The sequence below is a fragment of the Rhinolophus sinicus genome, linkage group LG03 (genome assembly GCF_036562045.2).
Source record: "Rhinolophus sinicus isolate RSC01 linkage group LG03, ASM3656204v1, whole genome shotgun sequence".
Classification (NCBI taxonomy): domain Eukaryota; kingdom Metazoa; phylum Chordata; class Mammalia; order Chiroptera; family Rhinolophidae; genus Rhinolophus; species Rhinolophus sinicus.
In genome coordinates this window covers 45,974,453-46,002,083 of record NC_133753.1, presented here as the reverse complement: position 1 = coordinate 46,002,083, position 27,631 = coordinate 45,974,453, and the positions used below count along the sequence as shown (strand labels likewise).

The 27,631-nt window shown below is 54.6% G+C and overlaps 1 protein-coding gene and 2 long non-coding RNA genes across 5 annotated transcripts in view; 2 read left to right on the top strand and 1 right to left on the bottom strand.

Annotated features, from left to right (window-relative positions):
• Positions 1 to 14,772, top strand: part of LOC109456405 (uncharacterized) — a 38,341-nt gene extending 23,569 nt beyond the window's left edge. For 2 of the 3 annotated variants that reach the window (XR_012494717.1, XR_012494718.1), the window contains exons 5-6: positions 10,966 to 11,134; positions 13,609 to 14,772. This is a non-coding gene — a long non-coding RNA (uncharacterized LOC109456405). The remainder of the gene's footprint in view (positions 1 to 10,965; positions 11,135 to 13,608) is intronic. The other variant, XR_012494719.1, reaches the window with a different exon arrangement.
• RBPMS2 (RNA binding protein, mRNA processing factor 2) lies at positions 899 to 26,129 on the bottom strand. Its single transcript, XM_019748667.2, has 8 exons — positions 25,738 to 26,129; positions 10,706 to 10,783; positions 10,076 to 10,114; positions 9,352 to 9,414; positions 8,893 to 9,043; positions 8,219 to 8,373; positions 2,268 to 2,362; positions 899 to 2,037 (listed from the first exon to the last, which is right to left on the bottom strand). The coding sequence occupies exons 1-7, from the start codon at positions 25,816 to 25,818 to the stop codon at positions 2,300 to 2,302; spliced, it is 630 nt and encodes a 209-aa protein (XP_019604226.1). The 5' UTR covers positions 25,819 to 26,129; the 3' UTR covers positions 899 to 2,037; positions 2,268 to 2,299.
• Positions 25,670 to 27,631, top strand: part of LOC109456404 (uncharacterized) — a 41,497-nt gene continuing 39,535 nt past the window's right edge. Inside the window, exon 1 of the long non-coding RNA XR_012494716.1 lies at positions 25,670 to 25,809. This is a non-coding gene — a long non-coding RNA (uncharacterized LOC109456404). The remainder of the gene's footprint in view (positions 25,810 to 27,631) is intronic.

Here is a 27,631-nt window from a genome sequence, read left to right as displayed (position 1 = left end):
TTCAGGGGAAGGGGTGAGGCAGGGAGCAGAGAGGGACACCAGGGTCAGCCCCCCAAACCCCGCAGGGAGGGTTTGGGGCCTCTCCTGCCCTCCCTTTCTAGGCACAGCTTCTGAGTCAAGCAGTGAAGGGTGTGGGGTGAGGACATAGACAGAAAAGACAAACAGTAAAGCCATTAGGTTAGTGCTCCCACCCTCCAGGAGCTGAGAGGACTTCAAACCACTGTGTCACACAGGAGGAAACAGGCCCCAAGTCACAAAAAGGGAAAATTGGGGCCAGCTGCAGGCATCCCAACTGGGCCCAGCACAGCCCAGGGTCCCGGCACCACAGCGTTTCCCAGACCTTCACCTCAAACACATTTGCTCTGGCTCCCTCAGCAATCAGAGCTGCAGATGGGAGCCCAACAGGGCAGGTGAGCTTAACCCTTTCTGGGCCAGATTCCTGGGTCCTCTCCTTCCCTAACAGCCTCCCAAGACAGGAACCAAAGATGCTGCTGCACGGAGGAGCCCAACCTCCCAAAACCACAGCCCTTCTCTGCTAGAGAACCCGCAACGCCACAGGCCACAAAGGGTTAGGCCGGCGAGCTAACAGCCCTGGAGAAAACCAAGGTCCCTTCTGGGTGCATGGAATCCCCAGCCCCGTCCTCAGAACTCAGAAAATGAAGTGAATGAATTAAACACAGGCTGGGCTGACAGATATGGGCCCCTGCTGTATGGCCCGTGGCAAGTCCCTTTTCCTTCAGACTTTAGTTACACAAAAGAGGGAAAGAAAGAGGAAGAGGCTAGCAGAGCTCTCAGGCCCAGGCCCACTTCACTCCCCCCCGAATTCTCAACATCTGTCCTCTAGGCATGCCCTCCCAACAGCAGTCTACATCACAGGGAAACAAAGGTCAGAGAGCAGTTCCTTTGGCTGATTTTTTATTTTGCATTTCATATATTATCCAGTTTCACATTCTCACAGGATCAGCAATTACAACAGCCACCTCATCTCCCAAGTCTGAAAACGGCAAGACAGCCACAGCTGTGGCCGAAGGCAAAGCACTGATGTGCTCACGAAACAAAAAATTGCACAATTTTTCCTTCATTTTTCTTAAACTAACGCCTGACACAAAGGCTCATGGCTGGAGAACGGAAACCCTTTTCTTCTTCATGCCTCAAACTAAACATTAAACTTATCTGACAGGGCAAACAAGATCTCTTTAATAATTAATTGCACACACACAAAAAATCCTTTATGATGCATAAATATTTTGTTACACAGGGTACAAAAATATTTTCACTTTTTGGTTGGTTTCAAAGTCTGGAAAGAATGAGGAGCAGTGGCAGGGTGGGGTGTGCCGGGGAGAGGTAAGCAAAATGGGCCGAGAAAGGATGTTTTTAACAGTTGTTGGCCCATCTGAGGAGGAGGAAGTGGACCCTGATTTGAAATGAAAAGAAAATACTCCATCTTTGTTCAGTGGTCGTTGCTGTTCAGCCTGAAAGTGTGTGTGAGGGGTGTCAGGGGGTGGGGGCACCGGGTGGAAGTGGCTGCCGGGCTCGGGCCTCACGTAAGCAGGGTGGGTGTAGAGGAGGGGTGTGGAGAGAGGACCAGGAGTGCTGAACCATCAGTGGCCAGGACCTGTTGCTATGGTGACACAATGTGAGAACAAACTGTACACTCACATATACACAAGTCTAAGTGTCTTAATTCATGCCAGCAAACATGCAAAATCAAATGCCTCATTTCGTGGAGGTGGAGCTACAGAAGCAAGTTTGGACCAGAGGTCAGGCCTTGCTCGGTCCCCGTGAGGCCCTGTGGGTCAGGGTGTCCCAGCAAGAAGGCCCCTGAGTCCTCCCGTGAGGCCTTGGGGAAGGGCTCTGGGGCAGGACAGGGCTGAGGAAAAGGAGAGAAAGGAAATAGGAAGCAGTCCACTGAGTCAGGCTTAAAATTCACAGTCTTTGGAGGGAAGCAGCGGCTCTCCACAGGCCGCCGAGGCGCAGTGGCAGCTCAGGGCAGCTTCCTCCCCAGCAGGGCAGGGGTTTCAGCTGCGGTCATGAGACCTGGAGGGAGCAGAGAGAGGTGGTCATGAGCAGAGGTGTGGGACTGGGGCTACACCCAGGCCTTCCCCTTGTGACGAGGCTGCAAGACAGATGGCAGGGGGTGGGTGACGGGTGGGAGGAGAAGGGGAAAACCAGCCAGAGTGCCCAGTGCATGAGGTCAGGTGAAGGCCTGGCACTGGGCAGAGGAGGGAACCATGGCCCTGCAGGACGCCCAGGTGTGGGACACTCACCCTGGGCCTCTGAGCCAGCGCTTACTGAAGAACTAACAGAACTGACGGTATTTCCATCCTTGCTGGGTGGTATCAGAGGAAGGGTACCAGCGCACCTGCAAGAGAAGCCAACATAGGAGCTAGCTGTGCAGTCCCTCCCCTCGACAGGGGAGCCCTGTAAACATGGCCTTCAGTGTCCCTGTGGGAATCCTGATTCTGTCACTGACTGGCAGATGTTGAGCCAGTAACTACTCACCTGTAGGCATCAGTTTCTTCATCCTGAAAATGGGAGAGTTCCACCTGACCTGCCTTCTCCACAGGGTGAAGGTTCAAATGAGAGAATGGTTACAAAGGTGTTTTATACTCCACTAAGCCCGACTAGAATGTGCCAGTTTGTACCAGGTGGTGTCATGGCAGTGTGTGTGTGTGTGGGGGGGCCACTGGTGCCAACAACCTGCCCTTCCCCCTTTACTGGAACAGCACAGAATTCCTAACATTAGGAGAAGGAACTTAATACATTTTTGCATGACTTCGCTGAGTCTCAGTGTCCTCATCCAGCTATAGACTAGAGATGAAGTCACGGGCGGTGGTGAGGATCAGAGATGACAGAATGTGAAAACATTAGAAAGGAAAGTTGGTGTGGTCTCCAAGGGGTAGGATGCCAGACACTGGTCCTGTCCTTGTATGATTCTCGAAGGAAGCCATGGTCGAGACCGAGCTGCTGCATCCTTCCAGTTTCCATCTCTCCATCCCTCTTGTTCCCTCTGTTACAAGCCCCCTAAGAAGTTTAGAAATTTGTAACCTACTAGCTGAACCCTCAGGTAGGGACCTGGCAGCTACCAAAACCCCAGCACTTGCCAGAAGGCCCCACAGAACAGCAGCCCCGAAGCAGGATTCCTAGAGACTGGTCAGAAAATGACATGCACCCCCTTCCCCGTGGGCCAGTCGTCTGGACGGTAAGCCGTGCTGGGTGCCAAGTCAAGATTGCAGGGTAGGCCACCTGCCCCAGTTACAGACTGCACATCTGCCCTAGCCTGACCCATGGCTGCCTGGATGAGGGTAGGAACAGGGAATCACAGGACTCTTGGTGACGGGGGAGGGGGGGAACAGCCATGAGAGGGGAGCCTGGGATCCCCTTAGGGAAGGAAGGGATGGCACACAAGAGCCGATGTAGAAACAAGTAGCAGCTGGGCACACAGACAAGTCCCTTGGAGCTGCAGCAGTCGGACCCAGTTACCCACTTGGCTGCCTGGAATCCCTGCCTCCAGGGGAAGCAGAGAGGATATCACGCGATGCCAGGCCATCGGGGGGCTGGTGGAAGCTTCCTGAGAACTTGCTCCTGTGCCTCTTCCAAATGTTAGGTGCTCTTTTATACAGCTCAGGATTCTGACCACCGCATGCTCAACAGAAGTCAGGGGCTGGCTGGTCACCCCAAGATGCCAGGACGCTTGGCGTGTAGCATATAGCAGGGCCAAGTCTTAGGTCACTTGACCTAAGGCTCTTCCCTGGACTCCCAGGATGTGCCACTGCTGTCACAAGGACACAGATGACGCCAGGATGCTAGAACTACCTTTCGGAGCCCCACACCACACAGGGCTAAGAGTCTCTTCTCTCGCCTTTGAGCTGTCTAGCCTCAGAAGCTGCCATCCCTTCTCTCCTGCCTCCTAAACATCTGGAAACGATTCCCTGCCTTCCTGGATGACAGGTGAGTGGGAGGAAGACTTTCCCTTTGCTGAGCCGTGAATGCCCTCAGCTGGATGCCCGGCTAAACACTAGAGCTCATTCCACAAGGACAATGAGGAAACCAACCCGCTGCTGCCAGATAAGCCCGTGGTCCAGCTCAGGGAATCCCCTAGGGTGCCCTGACCACCCCCTTCACCTAGCCTCCAGCTGGAGCAGCCCCCTGGCAAGGAAGTGCCTGAAAGCTGGGTGCCCTGCAGGGCAGGAGTAGGGGAGAACATCGGATGCGAGTGGGAAGGACTCTTTCATCACCGGGGAAGCTCAGGCCTCCTGCAGCTGCTTAAGGGTTCCCTCAGAGAGCCCGCCTCATCTGGTCCCACACTCTTACCCCAAGTACTAGAATTCTTGCCTCCAAAGCAGCAGCTTTCCCCCTTGCCTGAGATGAGCTGGCCACTCCTTGGGGAAGAAATAGAAGGCCCCATTTCTGAGCTTGAGACAGCGTTCCCCAGAAGTGGATAGAACATACTCAAAGGACTGCATTTCCACTTCCCTCAGACACTGAGTAGAGGCCAGTGGTCTGGGTCCTCTAAAGAAGCAGTCCATTCCTGGCTGGCTCAGAACAAGAGACCCCCAGACCCAGGGGTCAGGGCCAGCACATCAGGGAGTGATCAGCCCCCTCTTAGGGCCCCTAGTTGTTCACAGGAGATTTGGGGGTCCTGAAAGGCCACCCCACAGCGACAAGCCCATGGGCATCTAGAATGAACCAGGCTCCAAGAGGACCAGCACCAAAGCACAGAGGGGCACGAACTCACTCCTTTCTCACATCTTGAGGCTGAGAAGATATGTCAAGAAGTGGGCAAAAGAAGGAACTCACACAAGAAGAAATATGAAAAGCCAATAAATATGGGAGCCTCACTCATCAGAAAAAAGGTCAATGAAAACAATACCGTCTTAGTTAACCCAGATTGGCAAGTCTTCACTTTGACCTTGTAACAGTTCTAGGAATTTGTGATAAGGAAAACAAGCAGGACAGGTGCCCAGAGAGGTGTGAACAAGGTGTGTACCACCTATCAGCAGCAAAAAATTGTGTAAACAACCTATTTACCATCGACAGGGAGCTGGACACACTTACACAGTGGTGGGCTGGCCAGGCATCCAGAATGTACATCTACTACATTTACTGATGTGGAAACATGTCCTGATATTTAAATTTTAGAAAGATTAAGCGTGTATACAGTAATTTTTGTAAGCAATTCATATCTATGGATTTATTTATATACCTGCACCCAACTACCTGCTGAGTCTAAGGACTAAAAGTAGTGATTTTTTGCAAAGCAGGATAGTAAGTCAAAGAGAAAGGAGAAAAAAAAACCCTGCCTATTTCTTTCCATAAATGCAGACCTCTAATAGCTAATGCTTATGAAGCTCTTAGCATGTGCCAAGTGCTGTTCTAAGAAGTTTTCAAGTACTAAGTTCATTTAATCCTTATAAAAACCCTATGCAGCTGATGTTATTACCATTCCATTATACAGATAAGAAAATAGAGGCAAGGGAGCTCAGGCAACTTTAAGGTCATCAGTAAGTGACTGGGTCAGTTGAAGTGGAAAACCAAGTCCAGTCTGGGAGGACCCTGGGACACAAGGAGACATGGAGAATCCCTGCTCTTAGACCACCACCCTTATGTGCCAGGCGCCAGTGCCCCCTGCCATCCACACCTCGATTGCCCCATCCTCTTTTTAAAGGAGAGGATTCTACCAAGAGGATCAGAAGGTTGAGCAAGAGAGCAAGACGGCCTGGTGCCGACAGTGGGATGAACCGTCTCCAGCCTCTCCCTACAGGTCTCCGTGGCTGAGGCTGGGCTACTGGCAAAGGGCATGCAGTCGGGGAGTGCCGCTGGGGTAGAGCAAGGAAGGCTTGCTTTTCACCTCCTCGTCTCTTAGCTGCCACCTTCTTTCCAAGTCACCTCCTTGCCCCCAGACACAGAAAAACATTTCTGTTGGTCCTCTGGGTTCAGAATAGTCCCCTGAGGATCAACCCTGTCCACTTTATTTAGCCATTTTCAGCCTCTACTTCTGAGGCAGCATTGTCAGGGGGGTAAGTGGGGGCTCTTGGAAGGAAAAGAGAAAATGCTACCACTTAGAAAATGCTTTCATGCCTATTACTGCATTTGGTCGTAACAGCATGTTTTACTGTTGAGGACATAGCTTTCCAGAGAGCTCGAGAAGTAGGGACAGAATTAGTTACTACGTGGACCAATCTCTTGTCATCAGTCTGCTTCCCCCAAAATGCAGCTATCCTCAGGTGGCCTTCATCCCCTCCCCTGGGAGGCCAAAAGACAGGAACTCATGCACGAGGGGGACTCTAGCCTCAGACAGGTCTTGGGTAGGGAAACTAGACAATAATGATATTAAATAATAGCCATGGTAACTGACACTTCTACAGCCCTCCCTCTGTGCAACCCTATGAAGTAGGTATGATTGTCACCATTCCACAGAGATGAATTGAAACACAGAGAGGTTAAGTAACTTTCCCAAGGTCACACTGGTGTTAAAAGAAAAGAAAGAGCCAGGATTTGGACCAACGTAGCTGGACCGGAGCCGAACAACCGCAGGGTGTGGGGAGGGTGGGAGGAAGCTAGAAAGGAAGAGAACAGGAGGCCACACAGCCCTCAGGGGCAGGCAGCAGCGCACCACTCCCAGCAAACTGTGGGGCCACCCCGAGAAGGGCAGAGACGCCTCTTCTTATTGTAATCACTGGGACACTGTCCCTGGCCCCCAACCTCTGCCTTGCCACTGTCATGGCCTAGCATCTCAGCACACATGGGGCAGAATCTCTCACCCGATCTGGTCTAGGCCTCTCGTTTTACAGACGAGGACATGGAGGCCCAGAGGTGAAGCCACTTGCCAATGGTCAGGTAGCTGACTGGGGACAAAGCTGGGACCAGAGGCGAGGAGCCCAGCAAGGCCTCGAGAAGGCCCTGCAGTTAAATTCTCGATTGGCCAGCAGCACAGTGTAAAACTGCCTGGTCAGACAGGGCAGGACCAGTCTTCCCCGCTCTCCACAGAACCTGGTTTGTGGTAAAAATCCAAACACTTCCCTCCAGGAGAAGAGCTCTACCACCTCCTACCCCCATCAGTTTCCCAGCAGGCTGGGGCATGCAGTTAGGGAACAGCACCAAGTCGAACCACACTTCTGCCCTCAGTACACTCTAACGTTGCCGTGTTCAGGGAGAATTCCCCTGCGGAGGACTAGGAGCCCCGGAATCTGAAACTTCTACCTCGGAACTAGGCAACCCAGATGATACTAAGCCCTTCAGGGAACCTGAGATGGACGGGAACTTAGCCCTCAGTCAGCGTACTAGACTCCTCCCACCTCAGCTTCTAGTTCCTGTGAACTCGCCCTTCCTGGCTTCTCATTTCCTTTTCCTCCTCGCCCTTCTCCTGCCCCAGCCAAGTCCAGGTGACCTCTGTTCTCTCCGTCTCTACAGCACAGCGTGCCCTAGCTAGGTCACTCTTCCCCACTGATTAGAGGCCAAGGTGGGCTGGCCATTGCTCCTCAGCCCTCCTGTGCACCCTGGCAGTGCCTGGTCCATACGGCGGGCAGTGTCCTGCCATTGCCTCGCAGGAATGGGCCGGTGCTGACCACCTGCCTGTCTGCCTCTCGGGCACCTGGAGCGGCACTCAGCGAGCACAGAGCCCTCCTGGCCCAGCTCTACCCACCTGACTCTCCTAGAAGTGCCGGCTCCCTCTTTCCGACCCCAGCACAGGTTCTCCAGGGAGAGCGTCAGGCTTCATGAAAACAGGAACTCTCACTGAGCACTCAGGATGTTTGTCCCAAGCACCGTTCTAGCACCTCTCATATTAACATTTAATTCTCACAACAACCCTAAGGCAGATAATAGTCACCTTCTCCAGATAAGTGAAAAAAATCAAGGCACAGAAATCTTGAAGAGGCAGAGGTAGGCGGCCTGGCTCAAGGCCACACTCGAGGTGGGATTTGAAGCATGGTTGTTGCCACAGACAGAATGCAGTCCCGTGCTACAGGTGTGCAGGGGCTGGGGGAACCACGGCCCGTCTCTCTCAGCTCTGCCTCATGTCCCCGACGTGGCCTCACCGCTATCCTCTCCCCACCTCCGACAGAACCCAAACTCTAAGGGGACTGTTACGGAAGACAGTAGTTCTGCGGCAGCTCTGGAGACATGAGCGGCCCAGAGGCCAGGTAGGTCCCAAGTCTGGCCAACTCAGAGCCTTCATTCTTCCCCCTCCTGCTTCTCCCCCGGAGGGAGCTCTTACCTGAGCATGTAGGGCAGCAGCAGCGGCAGCAGCAGTGGCAGCTGGGTAGGTGAATGCAGCATGTGAGATGGCTGGGGTCAGCTCTGTGGTGTATAGCGGGTATGGGGCCCAAGCCTCTGGGGACGTGGGGATCAGAGCGGCCCCCATCAGGTCATCTACAAAGGGAGAAGACAGCCCTCATCATCAGAACACTCCTTTTCCCTTCTGCCACCCCATTCTATACAGAGAAGGGGACCCCGCACATGGTTGAAGCATAAACTCCCCACTCAGGCCAGCCAGACTCCCCTCAAGAACCCCAAGACCAGGGAAAGAAACCATGTGAACTTGGCATGGCATGGTGAGCATCCTGTCTGCTCCGAGAAGCTCTCAGATGGGCTTCCACCCATCTCCACCAACAGAAATCAGACAAGGCTTCAGGGAAGTTGGCATGGCTGACAGTGCAGGAGCTCAGTCTGTCTAAGTTCCAGCAAAGGCTGCACGGGAGGAAAAAAGAGTGGAACCCGCAGGGACAGGAGGCTGTGGATGCAAGAAGCCTCGTGGAAAAGGGGGCAGGCAGGCAGGACTCATTCCCTTCATGAGAATCGCAACGTCTGCTCACTGTATACAACTCCACTGGGGCCTCCAGCTCAGGCCGAGTACAAGGGCAGCCAACGGCAGCTCAGAGTGCTACTCACAGGGGTCCCGCGCCATGAAGTGTGCTCCTAGGGCAGGGTGAGCGCTGGTGGGATTTGGTGTAGCCATGAGCTTGTTCTTGGCCATCTTGGTGTTGGCTTTGGCAAACTCTAGCCTCAGGGTCTGTGGGTTCTCAGGATCAAAGCGAATACCCTACACCAGAAGGAAAGAAAGGGAAAAACTTTACTCGGTAGGACCCAGACTATCCACTGCAGTGGGGATGAAAGCACCCCAGAAATTACCTTGTCTGAAAGACTGGCCCACATGGGGCCAAAACAGAGGACATGCTGCCCGGGCCTTCGCAGCCAAGGACTCTGCCCCAGGGCGTCTGGGAAATAAGGTCCGTCTGTAGGCCCTTTCCTTGGGTGTGGAGTGGGGGAAGGTTTACAGAAGACAGAACATGGACACCCGGTGCCTGGAGGTCTGTGGGTCAGAGAAAGACCTGTTCTCCATCTACTCACGTTCAATGCATTCTTGGCTGCTTCTGCTCCTGCCCGGCTGTCAAAGATCACAAAACCAACAGGCTAGTAGGAAAAGAGAGAACACCCTTGCATCTCTTCCAACATTCCATCTCCCTCTAAACAAAACAAAACAACCAAAAAGCAACTCTTGCCCATTTCCTCCCTACATTCACCTGGAACACTAGAAGGTCCTCGTGTACCACGTCTCCCACCCAGGTACCACATTGTGGGAAGTGCCAATTGAGCTTTATCCCACTGCGCTAAACATCACCCTTTCAGTAAAAGTCTTTTATTTTAAATGCATGCAGGTGATCAAGTTCCAGTGTTTTCTCCAAGAAGAAAGGGGACTCTACTATATCAAGTGCATGGGATTCAATCAGGGGCAACAGGTTGAAAATTCTCCAACTTCCTTTTGCCAAGGTTTAGTCCCGACCCCAAGTGGCCCCCAGCCTCCTGGCCGGAGCACAGCCACCACTTCTGTGGTCCTCAGCCTTGTTTCAGGCTGTGGCTTCTCCAGAGCCAGAGACGGAGGACCAGGAGCTGACTGGTAAGAAGAGGGGACCTGTGAAGGCCACTGTTTCATCAGCCCCAGACAGACATGGGATGACGGGGAGCAGGTCTCAGCGGCCAAACGCCTCAAGATTAAGGAAAAGGCAACAAGCTTAGTTCCAAGCTGAGCAGTTGGTCTGCGCCGGGAGCAAGAAAACCCTTGGGGAGAAATTACCTGTCTTGACGTGAGCTTGATCAGGGACCCTTCGTATCCCTGCAGAGAGAGACAGTCATCACCGGGGAAGGTCAGGGCCTTGCTGCACTGCCCCCACCACCCCCACTATCATGCCCTTTCCCCAGTGCTCGCCTGTATCTTTCTCACACTTCTCCCCGAAAAATCAACCCACTCTGACCTCCGCTACTGTGGGGCGCCCTCCGCCCTGTGTTCTGGATCCCATGGTCTAGCACATGGTTGGGCATCATGCGACAGAGGTCATCCATTCCATGCGTAAATTCCCGTCTGCTCCATTAGCTTGTAATCCAGACACACAGACCTTACCTTTGTACGTTTTCTCATCTGCAAACTGAAAAGGCTACACTGAATCTGAAAGATGACTTATACAGCAAAATCTACTGAGATGCTCTACGTCTCCCTTTTACAGATGAGGAAACAGAGGCTCAGGAGGGCTAAGCAATCAACAGAAAGCAACACAGGAATTAGAACCAGGACAGAGAGCCGGGTCTGCAATCAGTTTCTGACACACTGCCCTACATCTTCCTGCTGCCCAATCCAGGGCACAGATTCATTCTTGATGCTTCTCCTCCATCCTAGGCTCTGCCCGTGGGTGGCTGGGTCCAGACTCACCTTGAACGGCCGGAAAAGCAGGTAGAGTTCTCTGGGTTTAATGTCCACAGGGAGGCCACTGACGAACAGTGTCCGGACCTGGGGACAGAGACCACAGTGGTCAGGGTCAGTTTCTCAGGAAGGAACTTGAATCCTTCCAGAGTTTAGGGAGGAATTCAGTATTTCCTGGGCCTCCTTTGCAGGCCGAGACAAATGCATACTCAAGAGTTTCCTAGCATTTAACTTTTCAAAGCCCTTCCTGTACACTTTCCTTTCTCTAGATCTATCCTGCAGGTGTCACTCGACAAGCACCCGCTGAGCACCTCCGTGCAAGACTGTCTGCTGTTAAACAAACACGAAAAGAGAGAGCCCTGTTTAATAATGCACAGATCTAGCGCCCCTCTGGTATCTGAAGCAAGCTATGGAGTCTTACCCCCCAAAATGCACAAGGTAAAATGTATATATTTTTCTTTTTTTTAAATGTGTTTTTACAGGACCCATGAGCTCCAAGTCAAGTAAGTAGTTGTTTCAATCTAGTTGTGGAGGGCGCAGCTCACAGTGGCCCATGCCGGGATTAAACCGGCAACCTTGTTAAGAGCACTGCGCTCTAACCTACCGAGCTAACGCCCAAAAATGTATATATTTTTCAGCAGATACTCATGGATCCCAGGATGAGAGGCTCTGTCTGGTCTAGGGGAAAGGCAAAGACATAAATGGAACCTTAAGTCCTATGCCACATGCTGGAGCCACCACTTTCACACCCATCTCCTACTGCCTCTCATGCTACATGTAGGCTCTTTAATGGCAGGGAATGTGTTGCATTCTTGCCTCTATGCCCAGCTGGTGCTGGTACTAAATGTTTCCTGAATAAGGGATCTGGGTAAGAGATGGAACAATTACACTGGGTTTTGAAGCATGAGTAGGATCTTAACAGCTTCAAGTGAAGCAGATAATGCTGTAAGTTACAAGCCTTGCCCTCAACATGGTTACATGTTGGTGATAAGGCCAGGTCTAGATACCAAATGTCCATCCTGTGACTCTAGCCAAACCTGACCACCTGAACTGCATGTGAGGTCCATGAGAGGGTTGACAAAAACACTTTCCTAATTCACCGCTAGTTAAATGTTGCTGGTATCCAACGCTAAACTCGCAAGCCCAGATCAGCCAATACTTATAGTGGGGAAGGAAAGATTTTTCCATAGTTTAGATCTATTAAAAATCCATCTTGCAGGCCAGCCCAGTGGCTCAGGTGGTTGGAGTGCCATGCTCCTAACACCGAGGTCGCCGGTTCGATTTCCACATGGGTCAGTGCAGCTAAGATTGTGAACAATAGCTCTCCCTGGAGCTGGGCTGCCGTGAGCAGCCAGAGGTTGGCATAAGCTGCTGTGAGCTGCTGAGTGCTGCCACGGGCTACCGTGTGCTGCCATGAGCGGCCAGCAGCCAGCGAGAGCTGCTGTGAGCGGCCAACTGGCGACCGATGGCCTCAGCCGGGAGGGAGCGCAAGGCTCATAATACCGGCATGAGCCAGGGAGCTGTGTCCTACACAACTAGACTGAGAAACAATGGCTTGAACCAGAGTGTGTGTGTGTGTGGGGGGGGAGGCGAAAGAAGGGGGAGAAATCCATCTTGAAACTATAGCTTCTCGAGTAATGACAAATCCGAGTGTAGCTTCCCTACACACTTGACTCCCATTTTGAGCTGTATCTCATACCCCAGTGCCAAGCAGAGGTCTTCTCAATTCATCACTGTGGACTTAAGAAAAAGTTCACATGCCACCACCCACCCCATCACCTGGCCATTCCTGAAAACATTTAGGTTCCCTACAGTTGGGTACATCCTCTTCTCCAGAGGCACCAAATAATTTCATCCATGCTCTAGTGATGGCCTATTGAACCCAGGCAACAGCTTTTTTAGAGACAATGGCTTGAATGAGGAACCTGGAGCATCCAGGCAAAGTTACACCCAACACACACCCAATACCTCCCCTGCCCCCAACACACACACACCCCCTCCACAACAGAGCCAGGAATGACAAAGGAAACCAGCATGGATAGCTCCTGGTAACCAGTGTCACCACCCCCACTCCCACAGGAATGACTCCCAGACCGTGACGGGTAAGAAATGGGTAAGGACAAGCTTCTTCCCTCACAGGCGTTGTTGCCAAGAAGCATCCTCTTGCTCTTTAGGACCCATCTTTCCCCTTCAGTCATGCCTTTCCCTAACCTGACACACCTCTGCTCCCAGGACTGGGGGAAAGGTTTTGTACACTTCACAGCCCTGGCAGCTCTGCAACCCTGTACACACAGGGTTTAAGTGATGCCCTGTTCTCAGATGCACCTGGGAGAAATGGGCAGCTGAGGCTCCAGGGTGGGCTCAACAGAGCTGCTGGAGTCCAGAGGGCCGCCGTCCTCCACACGCTCTGCCTCCGATGGAAGGGCCTGTAATTTCCATGTAAATCCCAAGTGGAAGTGGCTCAGATCACACAGCTTTTCTTTCAAGGCAGCAGACCTGGGACTCAAAATCCATGTCTCCCAACTACTCTTTTGGGCTGGTCGAAGTGACACTTGCTTCTGGGTGACCTAGATCACTACTTCTCCCTCCTCCCTGGGATGGCAGGACATGGTCTGGGTCAAAGACACAGAGCCAGAGCTGCCCCCCAGAAACCTCTGCCTCAGTTCTCCCCAGGGGCCACCCATTTCACGGGAGCTAATTTTAAACCCTTCCTCAAATGGCTCCTTTCTGGCCAGACCTCCCCAGGGGCCTCCTTAAATGGCAAGTTCTCAGCACAAAGTTTCCTGCTTGGGTGGGGGGGAGGGGAGTGAGCATAGGGGATCTTTCCCTAATTCCCAGCTCAGATCCTCGTTTCCAGCCTTCCCTCTGGGCCAGATGGTCCCAGCCTTTTCCTCTGGTTTCGATCTTTTCAGGTTCTGAAGTGCTCAAAAGGCTACAATACCACTCCCATCCTGCCCCGGCCACCTCTCAGGAAACAAGCTGAGGCCAAGGCATGATGGGTAGGTGGTAGGTCCCTGTCTGCCGGGTCAGAGAACCTTTGCTGGGAGCAGAGTCTGGGAGGTGAAGTCACAGGAAGCCTCACCTGACTGACTACGTCCTCTCCCTGGATTTTACTTGATCTTAGTGCCCCCCCCCCCAGCAGATGACAGGCACCCTGCCGATCCCCTTGCGCAGACGGAAACTGAGGCCCAGAAAGAGCTCATGCAGGTTAGCTCAACAAGCAGCAGAGCTGGCTAAGACCAAGGCACCCTGCCTCAGCCGTCTGTTCCACCAGCAATCCATCCCACTGCGGGGACAGGGGGCATGGTACAGGGGTGCCCTCATTGGCCTCATGGGTGGGTAACATGGTGCTATACACCCCCCTTCAGTAGCCAGTCACTCCCTAGGCACTCGCTTAGGATGACAGCCAAGCTGGAGTGATGGGGGCAGAACTAGATGAAACTGGCAAACCAGGGTGGAGGGAAGCCTGAGCTTAACAGTCTGGTCAGCTACACGTTGAGAAGGCAAGAGGTTCTAGAACCTAAGGCCCCTCTGAAGGCAGCTGCTGGCGCTGCCCCTCGGCCACCCCTTCCTTGTTCCTTAACTGAAGGGCACCCATCCTTCAGGTCCCTCTACTTCCTCACTCCCCTTTCCTTGCTCTGAAGTCAAACAGGCCGTGAGAACTCCCTGCCTTCTATTGTTCCTACCCACCTGAACTTACCCCTCACCTGGAGGCTACAAAACACCAGAGACAGAAGCCAAGTCTCAAAGCTTTCCTATCCTCCAAGGCGCCTCGAGTCGGCCTCAGCACTCGATCTCCACCGTCTCTACAGACCTCAGTCCCTCCAAAGAGACTCCCAGTCACAGATGTGGCCCAGTGCAGCAGCAGTGATGCCATAAATGGGAAAGAAGACAGGCTTTAGTGAGGCCACAGTCTGTGCCCCGGCTTTAGGCTTGGCGTGGGGGCAGATGCTTCATGGCTCCGAATCTCACTCTCTTTATCTGTACAACATGGATACCACCTACGTCCAGGATGAAGACTTCATCTTACTCCATGCCCAGCACATAGGAGGCTCAACAAAATGCACTTAGGGCTCCTGTCATCACAGCATCTACTTACACGAAACCATGAGCCCTTTATTTGCAAGTGCCTAGTGAGGCTGGGTCAGGTCTGGGCCAGGGCAGACCTGGCAACATGGGTGAGACGATCTCAGGGGTCCCTGGATTCTTTCATTTTCCTCTTCCCTGGGGGGTAATGTCCATGGAGATCAGCTCGTTCAGCCTCTCATTTAGAAGGAAACTGAGGCTCAGCACAGGAAAATGACAAGCTGATGGCACAGTCAGGCTCCCTTAGGGATGGCCGGACAGACATGCAGTTACTTCTGCAAGGCCTGGCCAACTAATCCTGTGTCCCAGGCCAGCGCTTGAGACCACTCTTTCCGTGCCACTCGCTGGTGCCAGCCTCCTGGCAATAGGGCCCGACATTTCTGAGGGGTGGATGCAGACAAGGATTCAGACCCCCCCGCCCCAGCCAGCTGGTTAAAGCCCAGATGGGAAGGAGGATCAACCTGAGAACCGTGTCTTGTCTATTCCACAAATGTATTCTACGAATTCAACACAAAAATGTTTTCAGTGTTTGAAGAAAACCTAAGGGGTGGTTCCCACAATCTTAGGCGGCTAGGAGTCACTAAGCTTGTTTACCTGGCCCTTCTCCTTCCCCACTCTCACCCATTCTCCAGAAGCATCCAGACAAGCCAAGGGATTATCTCTTTCCTGTCCTGAAATGTGGAAAGCAACCACAACCCTTTTACAATGGTCATCGTCGTGGCCAGTAAGAGCAGGTGGAGCCAGACCACAGCCACATCCTTCACAGAGCTGGACGATACGTTTGGAGGGGGGTAGAGTGGATACTGGGGGAGAAATGGAAAACGGATTCTCCATCCTTAGAAGTCAGTGAAAGAGGAAATATGTGGAGGAACACACTGGAAGCACCAAGTTCAATACGGACAAGGAACTTGGCCAGAGAGGTGTCCCCATACAGGACATCGCAGACAGGGCTGTGTGGTCCTCATGGCAGTCAGGAGCAGACTCGACCTTGCTCATGGTCCCAGCCAGGACCAGGCCTGCCCAGGAGAACCAACTGGCCTTTTGGCACAGCTGAGTCTCACATCCAGCAAGGCTTTGGGGGCTCCTGAGGCAGCTCTTCCCTTATGCAAATCCTGCTGCGTATCTTTGCTCTGAAGTTGCTAGAAGGTCCAGCCCCTTGTGCTAAGGCCATGGGCTACCACTGGTCGGCAGACTTCCGGGGTGTACAGGTCTGGCTGTGTCCCCGGGCTTCTTCCCTCCAGCTGGTGCTGGACCTGGAGTGTCCGAGGGCTCCTGGCCTCCCCCAGCAGAGGAAGCAGTGGTCCCCCATCCTCAGCCTTATTCCTGAGGCCCTTGGGTTGGGGATGCCCCCTCCCATAAGAAAGGGTTAGAAGGAGCCTGTCAACCACACTGTCTAATCCCAGCCTGACAGAGGACCCGGGGCCGCCCGGCGCTGTCCTTCAGGGCAGGAGGGGAAACTGCAGGCCATGGTCGAGGTTTCCCTCCCCCTGTGCAGCCCTCCCCAGCCCAGACGTCAGAGCTTACTTTTTATAGAGAAAAGAGAAGTAGGAAGAAGGGGCTCTGACAAACTCATTCATATCTATGGTCAGTGATGTTCTTCCATCAGACAAACTGAAATGTTTAAAAATCTTCAGAAAAAAAGGAAATCAAACAAAAGCCTCCAGGAGAAAGGTGATAGTGCCACCCAAGCATCGGCACAAATTCAGGCTTCTGTGGAAAAGCTTCCAGGCAGGATGCTGACCAACCTTTCCAATCAGCCCCGGGGGACATCTCTCTTGGCTCTGGCCACTCCCATAGGCAGACCTGTCATTCAGGTGTCCCCAAGCCAGGCCCGCTCCCTTAACAGTGGCTGTTCAGAGGTCTCCCTCCTCCCCAGGGCACACATGGGGCCCAGCTTACAAGGGGCCCTGGAGGAATTAAGGGAAGGGGGCTGGCAGGAGAGGAGGGGTGGGTGCTCTATACAGAAGAAAGCAGCGTTGGCGCAGGGTCCGCAGGGGCTACGGAGCCCCTCCTCCCTAGTGAAGAGGACCCCACACTCAGTGGAGGCCAGGCCGGGTGCGGAGGGCTCTGTAGCTCCTACTCTCCCAACGGTGCCACACGAAAGACCTCCTTCGTTCTGGGCGTTAAACACTCAACTTCTCAGTGAAGGACGGAGGCAGGGTACTGTGGCTGCGAGAACAGGCTCTGGAACTAGCAGCTTTTATTAGAGATGACAAGGGTAAACACTGCTTTCAAAACCAGTGGTACGCCCGTGGAGAGTAAACCCTCAGCCACAGCCTTCTTCAGGCACCCCCAGCCTGACAATCTCCAGACAGCAGCCCAGACTTCAGGGTCCACCTGCCTGGAAGATGGACCTTTCTGCACAAAGGATGCAGAGGCAGGAAAACATCAGGGCCACTCCCCACCCATGCCCCACCCCATTCCCACAGAAATTCCACAGGTCCACCAGGAACACTCTCCCTTGTAAGACAGACTCCTGCCTTTAGGTAAATCCCTGCCTCACAAGGCTGGGACTCAGTGAAAGACACCGCTAGGGAAACCTGACTCCAGGCAACAGAAACATCCTATCAAAGAGATAAAGATGATATTTGAAAACTGATTCTTTGCAGCAATCCCTTAGCATCTCTGAAAGTTACAATTTAGTCTGGAAAGGAAAAACTGTTTCAACTGTCCACTCCATCAAAACCTTCAAGTAATGTGCTGGCTTCAAATCCCCGCCTGCTGGCTGCTTAGTGTAAGCTCTCCTGGTGTCATCTGGATGGAAAACACCACTTAGGAAAGGTGGGGTGGGGGTGGGGGGGGAATCCAAAAAGGGAAAAACAAGCCTCTCGTAAGCCCCTCCCACATCCTTCCCAAGCTCCCAGCCCTCAGCAGCAACCTAAATGCAGAATATTTGAGCTGGAAGAAACCTTATTTTTAGAGGAAGAAACCAAGGCCCTGGGGCCCAGTGAGTTGTTCAGGTCACGAGCGTGTCAGAAGCAGCCCCAGGGTCTCCAGAAGCTCACGCGCCAAAGGCCTTTTGCAGACCCTGATCTCACACCACCAACCCACAGCCCCTAGTGAGCTCAGCCTTGGGCCCCCAGGAAGAGGCAGGTGGCCTTCCGCTCCTGAGCTAAGAGGGTAGAAACTGCCCCTCACGGGAGGTTGATTGGGGGGTAGGGGACCCACCGGATGATCCCATGGTTAGTCCTAAATGGAGTTAGTTATAGGGGAGTCAAATGGAAGATGGACAGACTGCCAACTCCCAGCTACTGTGGTAGCCTTGTGCCTCCCTGACTGTGGCGGGAGGCGAGAGCAGGGCTCCTCACACACCATGGACAGGACAGCTGGCCACACAGAGCCCCAGGAAGCCTGAGCCCAGGCCACCCGCCCCCCACCAGCCAGGCCACGAGGGTTTATAAATTGCAGCCTGCCCTATATACAGCTTAGGGCTTTCCTGATCTAAAGATGCTGAAGAGCCTTTTGAACCTGTACCAGCAGCAGCCATCATCACACCCTGCTCTACTCTGGCTTCTCCAAGGGGAAGAGACCCCACTGAGAACCAAGATGGGATTCAGGCTCCGTCTCCTCAGCGAACACCTGCTGCTCAGACATAGACACAAAAGAAAAAGAGCCTCAAACCAATTGTCAGGGAGCTTGGCTTGAAGTCCCAACCCTGCCACCAGCCAGGCAGGTGGCTTTGTGGCCTTCCTCCGCTGCCTCAGCAATAAAGGAGAGGGGTGATCTAGCCACAGGGCCCTTCACACCCCACCTTCTAAGATACCAGGGAAGCAGGAGAAGGTGTAGCTTAAACACTTTCCTTCTGCCCACGCGAAGACGAAGAAAGTCGTGAAGAAGGGGATCGGGGATGGAGAACAAGAGGGAGGGAGAACAGACATCAGTAGCCAGGCCCTGGACCAAGCTGGGCCTGACTGAGGGTTTGGGAGGGGTCTCTGCCCGGCCACTACTGGGGGTGCCAAACAGAAAGCTCAGAGCAGTCACCCTCCCATGCAGAGATCTCCGTGGCCAAAGTTTTTTCTTTTGTGTACGTATGGAGGGGGTGGAGTGGGGGCTGGGTTCTGCCTGGGTCTTAGGCTTGGCACCAGCACGTTGCTCTTTCCCCTCCCGGGGTGGGTAAGAAGTCCCTCTGAGCGAGGCCACTTGACAAGAGGTGGATGGAATGTGGTGACATGGCCCGCAGACCCAGGACTTATAAGGGCTGAACAAGGGCACAGGGAAAAGGAGCAAGTAGATCCAGCCAGACAGTGACTGGGAACCTAGACGCCTGTGCTCCCAGAACCTGGTGCTTCCCTTGATTCCTCCAGGGAGCTCTGGGCTGCTCAGCTCCCAGGCCAGGCCCCCGCCCCGCTTCCCTCCAGGAAGCCCCCACCGAGGCACGGCCACCGCAGTCTGACTCTGTGTGAAGTCCCAGGCTTTGGGTTTGCTCCAGTGTTTCGCCTGCCCCTGCTAATTCCAGCCCCAAATCATGTTATTATCGGAGCTTGGCTCTCAGGCCCCATCTGGGCAGCACTTGGTAGTTGCCAGTTCTTTCATGCTTACCACTGGTACGTAAGCCCAGCAGTCCTTTGATATGACAGGAAGAGCAATACTGGCCCATTTTACAGACGAGGAAACCAGCTCAGGAATTAGGTTCCTGGCCAGCCAGCCAGTAGCGGAGCTGGGGGTCAAGTCCAAGTTGCCTGGGAAGTTAGGGCTTTTCCCCCATAGCCTGCAATGTGTCCGAGAGTTTTGACTCTGTGTGTTTAGGGGTAGGAAACCAAGCTGGGGTGGTAAGAAGTTCTCTAAAGGGAGGGACAGTGCTGGCATGTATCAAGTGTTCAATAAGAAGGCTTCCAACCCCACGTCCAGTGCCAGGAACAGGCTGACCGCCTTAGGAACACACCTGGTCAAAGCCAGTTGTGAACATCGGCTGACACCTCATTTAGGGAACCAGATCAAGCAGTATGAACTACACTGGGCAGACTCAGTGCTATGACCGGGCACCCGCTTTGCACTTGGTGCCAGACAGAGCCAGGGGCTAAGGTTTTAAGAACTCAGAGTGGCAGGCTCACAGGGCCCCCAGCAGGGACGCCTCCCGGGGAAGGTCCCCTCCCCTTCTGTGTCATCCACCTCCCATCCTTCCTGGTGCCGTGTGGTCAGACAATGCAGATCTACTGCCTGTCCCGTGTGCCTGGCAAGGGTTGCAGTTGCCACCACTGCCACACACCACCCCACAGATTGAAAGCTTTGCCCTAGATGGACGCTCACACCCCTCCCCCAGCTCCAAAATCAATACCTCCAATCCTTAAACCACGTGATGTTATTTCAGCGTGAACACACTGCCCTGGCACACACAGCACTGAGCCCAGCACTCCTGCTCCCCACCTGACTGAGGCAAATGACACCTGCCAAGCAATGTTTCCTAACGGAAAGCTCCTGTCGAGAGAGGGTCTCTGGTTCAGGGATGGAGGCTTCTTCCAGAACCTGCATTCTGGTCTGGAGCTCTTCTGTCACCAATACATGAAAATCCCTCCATCCTAGGCTGTGCCTGGATGGGGCCACAACTATACATCAAGAACAGGGACCGGTCTGGGTGGAAGTTCTTCACAGCCTTCACAGTGACAACGGTTCTCAAAAGTGGTCTCAGGTCCTACTCCAGTAATTTCTCCTGCCCACCCCCTGCCCTTTCCCCCAGTAAAAGCCCTATTTGGGAAGAGGAGGTTGGCCCTTCCCAAGAGGAGCTAGGTACGGCAGACTTATCCCATGGCCTGGTCTAGGTCAGGCCCTGCCCTTTCTCCCTGGGAGTCCAAGTCTTGTTCAGAACTATACAGGTGGCCTCGAAGATGTGTGACAACCGAGGGCTTCTGCTCAGTCAGCCGTAAGTGCCTACAGGCAATGGCCGGTGGGTCTAGGCAGACCCTCCCACTGTACCCAGCCTCTGCTCTACTCCAGAGGTCCCCAGCACAGACGGATCCATCAGTGGACTCCTCAGGAAGGGAGGGCCCAATGATACTGGCACCTGTCTAGCATTGGCACATCTCAGAGGCATCCTTATTTTTTCCATCCAAGGATGGAGGAGAAGGAATCAGAAAGCAGGGAGGCTGTGCTGGCCCCTGGGCAGGCAGTATACGGGTTCTGGACACGAAACTTCATGAGTTGGGTGCAGCTGCCACCTCACAGCAGCCTGGTTGCTGACGGATAGTGATGGGTCTGCCCCACCACCTCACAGCATTGCCAGGGGCATAAGGACCCTTCCGAGGTGCCCATGGTCAGTGGATGGCAGAGGAACTCTAACACTCATTCAAGAGATGGGTGGCCTGGGACCAGTAGCTCAGCCCTCCAGGTAGATGGGAGGGACTCCTCCTTTCCCCCACCTCTCAGGACTGTCTGGAGGCCCCGTGGGATAAATGGGCGGAAAGCAGGAGGGCAAAGGCTCAGCATCCCGCCAGTTTATGCCTGGCTTCTAGCAGTAGTGGTCAGCCCCCCGCTGGAAATAGGGATGAGAAGTCAGAATGTCCAAATGTTGAATGAGATTTAGAAGCTGGTTCTTACTTGGGCAAACTAGCCAGGCTGCCCATGTGCAAGGAAGGAGCTAAGGAGACCCAAGAGAATGGCCACCCAAAATGACCGGCAGTCACTTTAGAGCAAGCAGCATCACTTTAGTTAAGCTGCCCAAAGCAGCACGCTACCAAGGAGTGTGTGAAGACCGTCAGCCCCATACAGACAACAAGGGGGCATACTGCCTGTAGAGAACTGAAAAATAATAAAACTGATCTGGACTGGCTTTTATTATCATCACAAGATGGCAATTCTAAACAATATCTGTGATAAAATGCTCTTCCTACAGGGGCTGACAGCTCCCCTCACCCAGTCTTGGGCTTCTCTTGGGACCTTGGCGTCACCCAAAGCTCAGGCCTCAAAAACTTTAGTTGCAGGACTTTTTCTTCCCCTGCCCCCAAGTCTCACCAAAAACCCTAATCTAAAACTGAACAGCAGGTATAGTGTGGTGAAGAGTAAACTCTGGGTTCAAATCCCAACTTACCCAGTCGCTGCATGAAAAGTTATCTAACCTCTGTGTCTGCCCCTCACGTATGCAACGGTGTGACAAGTACTTCACAGTGCCACTGTGAGAGTTACAGGAGGTCAAACGGTAAAGTGCTTCAGAACGATGCCTGGCACAAATAGTATGTACGGGCTTATTATGAAGATAGCCTCTGCCACCGGTTATTTGAGCAGAGGGGACACAACAGCCAGGAGGGAGAGGAACCTCACCTACCAGAATCCACCTGCATCCACCTGCCTGGGCCATTTCCAGGTAAAAGGCCAGAAACACAGACACCTCCCTTCCCGCACACCAAAAAAAACCTGTGGACAGAACACCAAGAAATCCCAGATTCTGTCAAATGCTTTTTATGACAGAGAAAAGAAAAGGGGGAGGTACCCAAGCTGCACACTAGCACCCATAATTCCTTTACACTCATCTAGAGTACTAACTCCGACCCTTGCTATCAGGGGCCAGAGACCTGGCTGGTTCCTCAAGAGATCCCTAGAGGTCACACGATGGACCCAGGGATCCCGGGCCTGCAAGGAGCCACCTTGGCCCAGTTGTAGTGAATGCAATGGACAAGCAAAGATGAGGGTGGGAGGGCAGCAAGGGACTAACACCCTCAGGTCAAGCTGTCACCCCTTTAGCTGCCATTAATCACTGCCGTTCTATAGTTAACCATTAGGGTGACATAAAACTTCTTTAACTCTTAGAAACTCAAACACCCCCACCCCAAGAGTCCAAATAACACCCTCCCCCCAGGGGGCCTCCAATGAATAATGACTATAATTTAGTTTTACCTCGTATTATGACAGTAGAGTCTCCATTTTCAAAATAGAATGTTTTCAAACTACACATACTCCTCTCCAGAAACAGTGTAACTATCTAGCCATCCCCCCAGAATCACTAAGACAGGACATGCTTGGGGCTGGGGCTGAGCATCATGGGAGGCAAGCCTGTTCATGTGCTATATTACCTCACCTTCTGGAGCTCAGGCACATGCTGTGACCCACCTGGGGTAGCGTATATCCTCTAGATTGAAATGGACACGTAGCTTTTCCTCTGCAGACGCTCCCCTTAATTCCCCACTGCCCTCGTTAGCTTCCAAAGGGTATCAAAGCTTCTAATACAACTCCTTCCCCAGTGGCAGAAAAATACCAATGTCCCCCTAAGTCTGCATGATCTCAGGCTCTTCATCATGTGCCCCCCAATACGGCTGCAACATAGCAAACTCCTGGTAGTCACCCACGCGAGCCATGTGGTTCCACCATGAGCTCCCACTTTCATACATGCTGTTCCCTCTTCTTGGAATGCCTCTCCCACCCGCACGGGTCTGACACGCTCCTACTCAGCCACGTGTAAGGAAGGCCTGACCTAACTTCTCAGTGGTACCACGTATCACTTGGTGATAGCCCCTTATTTTATCTACCATTGCACGTAACGCCCCATCACTCCCTGGCAAGTCCCCCTCACCTCCCAGTCTGTGATCTTTCACCTATATCCCCGACCCTAGTCCAGAAAAGGAACCTAATGCTTATGCTATGCATGACGCCCCTATGGGTTGCATGGGCAAGCAGCAAGAGTCAAGGCTACACAAAGACGAGCGGCTCCACTGCAAACTCCTCCTGGAACTATGAAAACACACCCCTTTCTCCAGTGACCGAACACCTTTAGGAATTGAGGGCTTATGGTAGACAAGCAGGGTTCCTTGGTTTTCTAGGGTTGCTTTAGTTAATCTCCAATAGTTAACTGGGAAGAGCCAACCTAGGTCAGCCATGAGAGAAAACTACTACTGCTAATGCAATTCCCTCAAGAGTGTCTCTTAGGGATCGCAGAACTAACCACCTAGGGTACACCTAAGCTAAAGGAGTCCAATTCCAGCTCAAACCACCAATCCAAGATGGAACCCCAACAAGAGAGCTCTTGGCCCACTGTGCAGAAGGCGAACCAGGGGAGGGGGCCAATCCCTACACTTACCTGACCGGAGCAGACACTGGGCTCCAGGATATCCCGAGCCGTCAGTTTTAAGACCTTCACACATGAGCCCAGGCCCCTTCACCAGCACCAGCTGCACTGACTCCCTGAACCACTACAGTGCAGTGGTCACCTCCACCCCCAAGGAGTAGCTGGGATCCCACTTCTTGAGGATGCTGCCCGCTCTCCCAGAAAAGGCACTTAGAAAACAGTGACCAATACCTGAAATGCTCTCTCCAAGACTTTCGCCTGGCCACATGGTTCATCCTGCCCACTTCCAAGTGGTGGGTATGAGGGTTCGCCCAGCCTCCTGGGCGGTGTGGGGTCCCTGCTTAAGTCAACCCTCTAGCAGAAGTGGCCTTCTGGGTGCCAGGCCAGCTTCACAGGAGACAGCTTCCCTCCCACTTTCAGCCCACAGGCCAGCAGAGATCCCACACACCCTCCCCCAATTCTCAGGAGGAGATTCTAAACAACCAGGTAGAGTCAGGATGGCATCAAGGTCCCCAAAGAAGGACCTGTGGGCATCAAGGTCCAAGGAGGACAAGACCTTCAGGAACAAAACAATCTCACCACACTAGAGCCCACATCACACTAGTGGACAAATGTCAGGCCCTCCCTTGCCACTCTTCAGAGTGAAGAGTTGTAGATTCCTCCCTTCCTCCCCCCCAAGAAAGCAGGATCTAGATCTAGATTCTCAAGATGTCATGTCATTGGTGGACCGGGGCTTGCAGCAGGCCTCTGAATTGCTAAGAGTGGGAGCTGGCAGTGTGACCCTCCCACGATCCCTCCCACAGTGAGCAGCCCAGCCCAGCAGTGGGCAGTTGCCACCATTCTGCACCAAACCTATAGCACTGCGAAAGGGCTGGCAGCACTGCCACTAGAACAGAGGGAGGTAGCAACACCAGTCCCCACCAGGGGCTCTGTGGTTTCTCCCCCAGACCAAGGGGAAGGGAGCTCAGGGTGGATAACTGGCCCCTGGTTTCCTGGGCAAGAGGATGCCAGGGCGGGGCAGGAAGGGTCTCTTGGCCCTGGAGTGACACAGCACAGGCCGGAGGCCCTTCCAGGGAACTTCGAACCCTGCCCCCTTTCCACAGCAGTTTTTGTCTCTGCCGGCCCAGTTCCTGGTCTCCATTCGCGAATAGCCATATCTACCACCTCACCCCACACATCCTCCCCGATCTCGCCATCCCATTAACCACCCAGCTGCTGGTGATTCCACGAAGCCGCCTCATAACTCCCACCTCTTAGCACATGGCCGGTAGACGATAATGTCGTCTCTCGCAGAATCCCACCCAGGCTGGCTTTGGGGTCCTGGCTGCGCTGCCAGGACAAAACCGAAGGGATGAGAACCGGGAAGTGTCTTTAGGCATCTCCTTCCCAACTCTAATAAATTGCGGATTGACCTCTTTGCCAGACAGGCTATGAGAGAAGCCCGTCCACCTCCCATGACTACAGCTCCAATGAACTACGGTGCCGGGCTGCCGGCCCGGGCCTCCAAGGTCACGGGGAGGGGTCAGGGTGGAGAGGGCATGAGACTGAAGGTGCCGCCCGCTTGCCGTGCAAATCCCGCTCAGTTCATTCTAGCGGTGGCGGGAGTCCCGGCCATGCGGGAGGAGCGCCTGGGAAGACGGCAGCGAGCCGGGCGGAGAGCGGAGAGCGAGGGACGCGCGGGCAGTAAGCGTGGGGCGGCCACCGCGCCGCTTGTCCACCACGGGACGCACGGACCGCGGCCCGCGCGCGGCCCGCCCCAAGCCCGGGAGGGCGGGGAGACAATGCCCGCCTGGCGGGGCAGTCCAGGCCGCACGCCCACGCCTGCTGGACACTGGCTGCTCCTCCCTGGCCGAAGGGCAGCGGCGGGAAGGCGCCGGGAGCGACGGCCAGACCGGCCCCGTGCGCCCACTCCCCCGCCCATCTCCGCGTGCACTTCACCCGACTAGTCCCGCGGCCGCAGACTCACCTCCTCCTCCAGGGTGCCGCCGGAGCCCGAGCCCGTGCCGGTGCTGGTGGTGTGCTCGTCGTCCGGCTTCAGGTTGCTCATGGTGCGGGGGGTGGGGTGAGGGTGGCGAGGGGAAGGGAACGCGTAGGGGGAACGCGTAGGGCGAGCGCGGCGCCGGGCCCCGGCGAGGAGGTGGAAGGGGCGCGGTGAGCGGTGCGCTCCGGGGGTGCGGGGCGGGGTAGCGGTGGGGGGCGCGCGGGGCGGTGAGAGGGGCGGCCGCCGCGTCGGGCTGGGGTCACATCAAGTTTGGCGGGTGCGGGAGGCGGGGAGGGGGTGCGGCGGGGGAGGCACTGGGAACCGGAGCCGAGCCCGAGCGGCCGCCGCCTCCGCCTTTTCACTGCGACCGCCGAGTGTGCCCGCGGCGGCGGCGGCGGGGGGCGGGCGCCGGGGGAGGGGGCGGGCGCCGGGCGGCGGCGGGGGGCGGGGGCCGGAACCGGCCTCAGCTGGGGCCGAGCCAGCCCCCCGCCCTCCTTGCGGTCTCCGGGGGAACGCGCAGCCAATCCCCGCCGCCCACTGCGGGCTCGCCCGGGCCCCGGCCACTGCGCGTCAGCCCCCGGCGGGGCTTTTCCCCTCTCTCCCCTGTCGTTTCTCTCCCTCTCTTCTCTTTCCCCTTTTCTTTTCTCCAAGACAAGTTTTTAAACTTTGTTGAACTCGCCCACCGAACTTTCTTAAAGGGGCCGCGCGCACTCCCGCGCTGTCCCAGCCCGCGGGAAGTGGAGCTGGGTGCCCGGCACCCTGCGCAGCTCGACATCCTCGCCTCGGCAGCCCCACGCAAGGGGCTCCTGGGTCGTCGGCTTCAGGAAGTAGGCTCCCCTTGTACCCTGATCTGAGGTTATAGGGTCGGCCCACTCATGTCACTCCCAAGTCCAGCCCCCCCAGAGCTGGTCCACGCTCTCCTCCCTCCCTAGAGCTCAGGGCTGCTGGGGGCCGGGTTCTGGAGAAGATGGTGGGGGCGGGGGATGGGTGCGGACACCTGGGCTGTGGCCCCGGCTGGCCGCCGCTTTGCTGCGTGACCTTGAGGAAATCACTTCCCCTCTCTGGCCTCAGGCTTCCAGCCCAGAGGGTGGGACTTAGATCTAAAACTCCCTACCCGCTACCAGTCACTGAATAGGACTCTGGGCGGGGAAACGAACCTTTGGGACCCAAATGGTTATTAGCCCCGGGAGGGGGTACCTCAAATGACCTAAAAGGTTCCATTCGCTCCCTCCACCCCAACCCCAATTTTTGGGTCCTCTCTTTTTTCGTCTTAAATGTGCTCCCCTCCCCCCCAACACACACACACACACACACACACACCTTCTTTTCCCCTCCAGGTCATACCCGATGGCGGGGGGAGGGGAGAACAGCCTCGCAGCTCCGGCGGGGTGGTAGTGACTCCCCTCTGCGGGTCTCCAGGACGCGGCTCCCGGATGGGTTTCCCTTTGACTTTGGAAAACCCACGCCCGCCTCGGGTTGAGCTTGAAGCACAGCAACCACAAACCGGGTGGAGCTGCCTCAGAACCGGGCACCTCCTCCGCGCCCCTGCCTCCGAACTCGAGCTACCACCCGAGGCCAGATGTTCCGTTGGGTTTCGGGGAGACCCGCGGAACCCTGGTCGGGATCGGGCGTCGCCGGGTGTGATCTGCCTCCCTGTATCTAGTGTCTGTTCTGACTTTCCCTACCAAACCAGGTCGTTGCACCTGGGTTTTAAGATTGGAAGCGACGCGCAGCGTCAGTGGAATGGGAGAAGTTAGATTTGCAGTCAAACCAGTTAGGATCAGAGACCTTGGACGAGTGACTCCATCCTTCAGAGCCTCAGTGTGCCGGCCTGCTTGCTAAATAGAGCTGGCATTACCTTAAAGGAGTATTGAGAATG

Bases quoted from the DNA above. Each gene is read 5' to 3' on its own strand.
- RBPMS2 (XM_019748667.2), bottom strand. From the start codon at position 25,818: ATGAGCAACCTGAAGCCGGACGACGAGCACACCACCAGCACCGGCACG. The intron at 10,784-25,737 runs GTGAGTCTGCGG...CTCTGTCCCCAG, and splicing joins GCGGCACCCTGGAGGAGGAG to GTCCGGACACTGTTCGTCAG. The intron at 10,115-10,705 runs GTGAGTCTGGAC...CTCTCTCTGCAG, and splicing joins TGCTTTTCCGGCCGTTCAAG to GGATACGAAGGGTCCCTGAT.